At 48.7% G+C, this 8,205-nt stretch overlaps 1 protein-coding gene across 1 annotated transcript; it reads left to right on the top strand.

The window, feature by feature from the left end:
• The first annotated feature begins 6 nt into the window (after positions 1-6).
• SSTR3 (somatostatin receptor 3) lies at positions 7-4,791 on the top strand. The gene is made up of 2 exons (XM_026840959.1): positions 7-217; positions 2,692-4,791. The coding sequence occupies exon 2, from the start codon at positions 2,747-2,749 to the stop codon at positions 3,950-3,952; it is 1,206 nt and encodes a 401-aa protein (XP_026696760.1). The 5' UTR covers positions 7-217; positions 2,692-2,746; the 3' UTR covers positions 3,953-4,791.
• The last annotated feature ends 3,414 nt before the right edge of the window (positions 4,792-8,205 follow it).

Genomic DNA, 8,205 nt, shown 5'->3' with positions numbered 1-8,205 from the left:
GGCCACCAGCAGCGACGGGAGTGGGCCCCACTCCCACCGGGCACGGAGGGGGTGATGGGCAGGGCCAGGAAGAAGGACTTGCGTCTCCGGTAGTGCGTGGTGGGACTCGCTCCCTCCTGGGACCGCTTTGCTCATTTGCTTTTAAGAAAGGGGAAGGGGAAAAACATGACACGGATTCTCCCAGTGAAACAGAGGAAAATGTACATCCCGACGACACGTAAGTACCAGGCAGCTCTGCCCTCTCTTCCGAGATGTCTCCCGCGGGCATGAGTCCATGCAGAAGTTAACTCTGCAGTCCCGGAGAAGGAAACCTGCCGACCCCTCCGCCCCCAACGCTGACCCCTCAACTGTGCCAGCCCAGCCTGGTCCCCACCAGAGAGCTCAGCCCCGAGGTGAGGCAGGTGGAATCCTGAGCTGGAGCAGGGCCATGGGAAACAAGGTGGATGGGAGGCAAGGGTGGCAGGAGGGGTTGCAGGTTATCGGACTCTGTGGTCCCTCCCAGCTTCTACTTCTGTTTTGTAACCAGGTCTAGGCTTAGCTTTTAGCATCCACCTCCTCTCATTCAGTGAAGAAATATATGTATATGTATGTGTGTATATATATATATATATATATTAGCACCAATTTTGCCATGTGTTCCTACCTCTCACTTTCTCTTGCTCTCCAGATGTATGGAATAGGCATATTTTGGCAGCATCTGTTAGGGGATCCCAAGCCTCTTGCAACAGGTGCTATCCACATCAGGGACAGACCCCAAGCAGATGCCAACACACTATCAGTCTGAGGCCAAGGTTCCTCAATCAATTCCTACCTATGCAGGTGCTGCCAAAGCAGCCAGCACAGTGGATCCAACCCAGATGAGGCACTGGTGTTCAGTGGTTGTGCTGCCAAACTAGCCAGAATGTATGATATGACATTTTGACCTGGTAGGTGGTACATTTCAAAGTTAGAATGGCACAAGACAGACCATGCTTAAAGGCAGAGTTTCTCTACTGCATCTGAGCAGCAAAATGAGTTTGTAGTGAATCCGTGCTTTGTGTTGTATGCCTTAGCATTTGAGATAGGGATTTTGGAGTCCTGAAGCTGGGTTTACTGTGTTGCTAAACCAGAACCTGAGCAATCAAATTTGACTCTGGGCCCCAGACACTTCCCCAAATGCTCTTCAGCCCTAGCATGAGTGTCCCCATCCATATTTGATATTTGTAGGGCTCTGTCTCCAAATGCTTTTTTTTTTTTTTTTTTTTTTAAAAATTCCTTTGCATGTGGAAGGAACATCCAAAGGGATTCCTAGCTATGTCCCCACCTTTAAGAGGATCGTCTTTTTATGAACATAATGTTCTTGTTTCTACCACCCTTTGCAAGGATCTTTGTCTACACAGCAGCCACTGCCCTCTTCTTTCCTCCAACAAGTGACATGTCACTGTAACAGCACTGGAAAAAAATATGAGAGGAAAAATCCTTGGGCTTAGAAACAAGGTTTCAAATTAGTTCCTACTCTGTCCATTCATTGCAGTCACTCATGGTGTGTGGGACAACCCAGTACTGCAGGACTCCAAGAGACAGGCTTCTATCAGGGCAGTGTGTCACAGCCCAAGGCACCTGCAAATAAAGTTTAAACAAAGCCTGAGTGATCCTGAAAACATCACAGATCTCCCCTGCATAAGGTTTTCCAGGGTGTCTCTGGTCTGGAGCATGTGCTGGGCTCTGTATCTCACATATCTGGAGCCCTGAAAAAAGACAAAATGTACCTCTTTCCCTTATCTCTCCCTGCAGCTTCTCATCCAGTGTCAGCAGAGAGCTAGTGGTGAATGGAGAGCTTGTTTGTTCAAGGCTCTCTCTGAGTGAGCTGAGTGCTGTTTCCATGCCAGACCCTGATGTGACGGGCAATTGGGCACCTCAGATGAGGAAGGCTGGGACACTGCTTTGGTGTTGCAAACAGCTGGGGCAAGCAGAGCCTCTTCCATTAGCCATGTGTCACAGGGTGTGGAAGCAGAGAGAGAGAAAACAAGAAAGAGATGAGAGGGATATGGACTGATCCCTCTTGGTGTACCCAAAATAATCTGGCTCTTCCTTTAATCTCAAACTGGCATTACACAAACCAACCACCCTCCAGCTCAGGTGCTGAGCTCAGCCTCTCGGCTTGGATTGAGAGTGGAGGTGCTTCCATTTGTGCTGGTGGGGCTAGCAACCCCATGATAATCTGGCCAGTCCAAATAAGAGCTTCAACAAGCAAAGATACTCAGTAAATGGGGGAGCCAGAGTTGGAATGGCACTTTGTCATTGGATGCTCTTCCCCATTTTGTTCGTAAGGTACCTGCCACTTATAAATGAGAATCAGGCCCCTGGTGACTCTCCTCAGTACTGGAGCTATTAGCAGAAAATGAAGAACTTCCCTGTCTGCATCCTAGTCTGTGATTCTTTTCCCAGAGGCTCTTTCCCTAGGGGAGAGGATCCATTGACCCACACTGAATCATGTCCCTGTTTGTCCTTCCACACCTACTGTGCCGCCCAGGACTAGATGGGGTCAATATTGTCCTGCATCTTCCAGCAGCTGCCAGCATCCACAAACTCACCTTGACTTCCCATGTCTGTCCATACCTACACACAGTTAATGTGGTGATTTTATCTATAGCTTGTTCAGCTGTCATGTCCCCAGTATCAATGGCTTTTTTCTCCTCCTCTTACCTCCAGATTGCTAGCTGATCCTGCAAGGACACTGCCCCCCATCCTCTTCCCTGCCTCTGCTATGGACACTTCTGCTTTCAGCCTCCCCACACCGGCAGTGCTGGAAGAGGGGAATGCCTCTGGCAGCTGGGCAGGCTTCACTGCCCCCAACGGCTCCACCACCAGCAGCCCTGGTGTGGTTGTCAGCAGTGTCCTCATACCCCTGGTCTACCTCATTGTCTGTGTAGTGGGGCTGGCTGGGAATTCTCTGGTCATTTACGTGGTCCTGCGGCACTCTGTGAGCGAGTCGGTGACCAATGTCTACATCTTGAACCTGGCCCTAGCTGATGAGCTCTTCATGCTGGGCCTGCCATTCCTGGCTGCACAAAATGCCCTGTCCTACTGGCCGTTTGGGTCTTTCATGTGCCGCCTGGTGATGGCTGTGGATGCAATCAACCAGTTCACCAGCATCTTCTGCCTGACGGTGATGAGCGTTGATCGCTACCTGGCTGTGGTCCATCCAGGGAAGTCCTCCAAATGGCGGACAGCACGGGTGGCCAAGGCTGTAAGTGCGACTGTGTGGGTTCTGTCTTCTGTAGTGGTGCTGCCCGTGGTTGTCTTCTCAGACGTCCCTTTAGGGATGAGTACATGCCACATCCAGTGGCCAGAGCCTGCCTCGGTGTGGAGAGCTGGCTTCATCGTCTACACTGCCACCGTGGGCTTCTTTGGGCCACTGCTGGTGATATCTCTCTGCTATCTTCTTATCGTTGTGAAGGTTCATTCCTCTGGCAGGCGGGTGAGGGCTCTCTCCTCCAAGCACAAGCTTTCAGAGCGCAGAGTGACCCGCATGGTGGTGGCTGTTGTGGCTGTCTTTGTCCTTTGCTGGCTCCCCTTCTATGTCCTCAACATAATCAATGTCGTCTGCCCACTGCCAGAGGAGCCATCCCTCTTTGGTGTCTACTTCCTTGTGGTGGTGCTGCCATATGCCAACAGCTGTGCCAATCCTATCATCTATGGCTTTCTCTCCTACCGCTTCAAGCAGGGCTTCCGGAGGGCCATCTTCAGGCCATCCCGCCGAGTCCAGAGCCAGGAGGTGCCAGCATGCCCCCCAGAGAAGACTTATGATGAAGGGGAAGAGGGTGAGATCAGCAAGATCACCCAGAATGGTAATGACAGGCAGGAGCATCCTCTAAGCAGTGGGGAAGGAGAAAGCAATGAGCAGAAACCACTCCCTGAGGAGCCTGTGGGATGCGAAAAGAGCAACAAGTTGCACACCAGTTATTTATGATGAAAGGGATGGTGCAGGGGAAAGAGATGTTGAGACATGGGATCTCCTTCACCCTCTGTGTTTTTCCACCTCAAAAGTGATGGGAGACAATGATAAAAGGGAATATTAAGGTCCAAGACTCTTCTTGAAGATGAAGAGCTCTCCATGAACTTGTGGAAAAAGCAAGGCATTGTTCTTGGCTTTGGAAGGGACACCTGAGGTTTGTGTGGTACCTGGTAAAGGAATGACTGCATTCAGGGAGAGCTGAAGAGGTGATGGGCACTAACAGTATGGAGAGAGCAAGGTCAGCCCTAGATTGCATGATCCATCATTAGATTACCCAACTGTGAAGGGCATCAGCTGCGATCTGACTGTGGCACCGCAAGGAAATCCTCAAATGCAATATACAACAAATGGGCATCCCAGTGCCTTGATTATCTCCCTTATAAACTTGAGAAGCAGTTTACCCTAAAAGAAAAACAGGAAGTAAAAAGTGTCTGCAGTGAAGACATACCAGCCAGTTGTATGAATGGCTGACCCTTCTATAGCTCTCCAGTAAGTCTTGGGGACAAACTTTCCTACCCATTCTGGTCGTGGCTAGAGACCACTCTGACTGCTTAAAGCCTCCTCTTTCTCTCCAGGGGTCTCATGGACTCTGGGCAGGCTGATGAGACTCACCTGGGAGAGCAAATGGGACATTTATTTCCTGCATTCTTCAGAGTTTTTCTGGTGCCTCTGTGCCTTGGCAGAAGATGTAACAAGCATACAGAAGAAGACAGAGGCATGGGTTGGAGGCAGGGTTTCTTACAAGCTGAAATGCCCTTTCCCTTTTCCTCTCCCTAAGCCTTATTGTAAATAAACAAAAAGCCTTTGGACTTAAAAGACCAAATGAACAGAACCATTCTGTGTGTTTAGGGGAGGGGGGTGCTATAGATTTGGTTCTCCTGAGATTACACAATGTCTTTGAGATGAGTTGATCTCTGTATGGAGTAATGTTTGGCTGGTACAGGAGATATAAAGCATGTATCAGTACAGGATGGGGGTAGGGAGCAGAGGGAGGTCAAGGGATCTCCAGCGTGCCAGAGCTATGGTTGCAGGGGTCTGGGCAATACTAGGAACTGATTTGTGTTGTGGGAAATGGCAGAGTATTTGGCTCAGAATGGAGAAGAAATGATGTGCCTGCATGTGTACAGAAGTATGCAAAAATTGGATCACTGGACTGTACGTGTATGAGAATGGCTGAACAGGATCAGAGATCGAGAAGTCAGGGCTGATGGGAGATGTGTATGGGTTGGGCACTGATGCTAACCTGTGTGTGGCTGTGGGGTGTGTGTAAGTATATATAAACACAGATGAGGAAGTGTGTTTATGTAATTGTGGGATGTTTATGTTCTGTAGGCATGCGAGTATGGAAATGGGTGCACACATGTGAATGCTTGGATAGGAATGTGAGAGTATGCGTGTTGCTGTGAGTGTTGGATGAGTGCTTGCTTCTGTGCATTGGTTGTTGGAGGGAAGTTGTGGGTGGGCCCGTCTGAGTGTGCAGGCTAAAGGAACAGCAATGTATGATGATGGGTGGGATGAAGGTCTCTCTCCCCAGTTTGGCTTCATTCCTGCAGGTTCTGCTAAATGTCTGTCCCCACACCTTGAACTTCTCCATGAATGCTGTTGCTAAGCTACAGCCACCAAGAAGACTCTCATACCAGAGCCCTTAGTTATATCTGGGCACTTTTCTCCACAAATAATTTTAAGAAACGGAAAGGAGGGACCCATCAAAAGGACACATGCATCCATAATATTAGGAGACGTTGGAGAAAGCAGTCTGTGGAAGGTCAGCGGCAAGAGCTGGCTGGGTGATGGAAAGATGTCTCACAGGTCACTTGAGAGAAGCATGAGATGTGAAGGGATGGCATGGGGTCAGATGTGCTGGAACAGAAGACAAAAGCCCTGGATTGGGAAGCAGAACAAGCTGCAGCAGCAGAGGATGATAGGAACAGAACCACTTCATGAGGAAGCAAGAGACAAGGTCATCCAAAGGCAATGTGAGAAGAAGTGAAGGCCTGGCAAGCATAAGGGGAACTGCAGTGCAGGGCACTAGAGTTTGGGAAAGGACCGTCACAGGGTGTCAGGTGAGGAGACATGTCCTAGCCAGGCCAGAGAGCAGAGGAAGTGTGGGAAGGGACTGCAGACATCACCTGGTAAAAGACATTCAGCTGTGCTCTCAGCCACCTCCCTGGCAGAGAAACATTGTCCCTATGAATCCTCCAACCTCTTTTTTCCTCTTTGAATCTGTGATGCTAGTACCAAAGCTGTCCATGTGTCAGTCCAGGAAGCTGAGCTACCAGTGATACCACACAGCTATTCCTTAGCTCCTCTTACAAAGTGCACTGGCTCAGTCAAACACTGCAGAGTGCAGGCTCAACTCATGGGGAAAAGAAAGTGCTTGGTAGTCAGTTTCTATCCTCTGCTATTTCTTCACATCTCTTCCTCCTCCTATCCATGCATCAGCTGCCCATACTGTGGGCCCCGTGAGAAAAACAGTCAAACTGTTCATGAGCATGGGATACACAGTCTGTTGGACTAAAAAAGCCTATGTTTTTTTTTCACTGGGGGAGCTCCTGCAGCATCCACTGGATGAAGCACAATCAAGAAATCCTAGTACAATGAAGATGAACTGCCAAAGCTCCTGCCTCTATATGGGGCAACAGTGAGAAGATTAAAAGGTCTGGATACCAAGTGGTCGGATAGATGGACAACACAGTACTTTAAATGGGGGACTGTGTTGCTCCTCGTGCAGTGAGGAGCAGGGCAAGGTGAATGCTGGGCACCACTGGCACAGCAATCACTGTAGGACAGAGGAGAAATGGTATTAGCTGGGGAACACATAGCATTGTTCATGGTTGATGACCAGGCACTGAAGAAGGCAGGTGACAGTGAATGAGGACCTTGCAGGAGGCAGCTCAGGTGGATGGGGGGCAGATACAGGGAGGGTTTCTTTCTCCACAGAGTGGCTGCCCAGCTGCTGTGGGGAATTTGTTGAGTTCCCTTGTTGCCAATACACTTAACAGAGACACTCTCCTTCACCACTGAATCAAGCTGAAACTTCATTTCACACGCCTTTGCTCCATCTGCTGCAAGTCACCACTCAAGGAACTCCACCAACTGGTTAGCTTCTTAAAATACCTACATCTATGAAGAGCCCAAACACTACAATCCAGTATCAAGCAAGTGTGCCAAGGAGACATCATTTTTATACATGCAGTCTGAGCTCACTAGTGAGGCAGCTCTGCAGGGGAAAACAAATTGTGTTCCAGGGAGACCTGCAAAAAACTGGGGGTCTTTAGTTTAAACAGAAGTTTAAAACAAAAGGGTCACAAGCATCATCTTTTTCTGTCTTGTGTTTTCTTCTCCCCCCTATGCTGCATCCAGTGTCATTTCAGTGACAAGTTGGGAAAAAAAAATGGAGATGAATAGAAAATAAGACTGGGAGAGGAAAAGGATAAGGTATTTTTTGTCCAAAATTCATGAGGAGAAAATGAATGCTACAAAATTCTGCAAACCATCACCACTGATTAAAAGGTTGTTTTTCATAGGAACAGACATTTGACATAACGGACAGTACCTCGCTCCCTCCTGACCCCTGCCCTCTCTCCACATCTTTGTCTCCCTCCTGGTGAATCTCCAGCTTTTTCTGTGGTATAGCATTAGTCTGACTGACCTTTTGATCCCTCTCCCTCTCCTAACGATGGTGTGATTGACTCCGGGCAATCCAGAGGCCATGGGAACCGTGTGCAGTGGCTAAGCAAAATTCTGGCTGTGTTCAGGGGGATTTGTTCCAGTCAGATGTGGAAATGGATTTTTCTATTCTGGGTGCAGAAGCATGGAGATAAGAGCTCCATCAAGCCCTGTTGCTGCACAAAAGGTTTTATTCTTGTCACGTAGAGATCAGGAGCTGCAAGACTAGAAAGGGCTACAATGATTTCAGCAGCACTGTGCAGTTCCTCTTCCCAGCAAATGTTTGATCATAGATGGGGTGTCAGAAACATGGAGAGACCATTCTGCCAGCTGCTCAGACAGTTTGTATGCACATGTCGGAGTGCACAAGAGCAGATATAGAGAGGCATATGTATGTGATGTGTATACATGCATAGAAATGAGTATTGATGTGATTGCATGCGTGTATGTGTGGGCACATGTGACTGTGAATGTGTATAAATATATATACATATTCATGTCTGTGGGTGCTTTGATTCAAGTATATCTACATGTGTGTG

This window comes from Athene cunicularia (assembly GCF_003259725.1).
Source record: "Athene cunicularia isolate RWA chromosome 1 unlocalized genomic scaffold, athCun1 chr1_part2, whole genome shotgun sequence".
Classification (NCBI taxonomy): Eukaryota; Metazoa; Chordata; class Aves; order Strigiformes; family Strigidae; genus Athene; species Athene cunicularia.
The sequence above is the reverse complement of the archived record's forward strand: the minus strand, read 5'-3'. Positions and strand labels throughout refer to the sequence as shown.

Excerpts from the sequence above, each read along its gene's own strand:
- SSTR3 (XM_026840959.1), top strand. The coding sequence starts at position 2,747 with ATGGACACTTCTGCTTTCAGCCTCCCCACACCGGCAGTGCTGGAAGAG.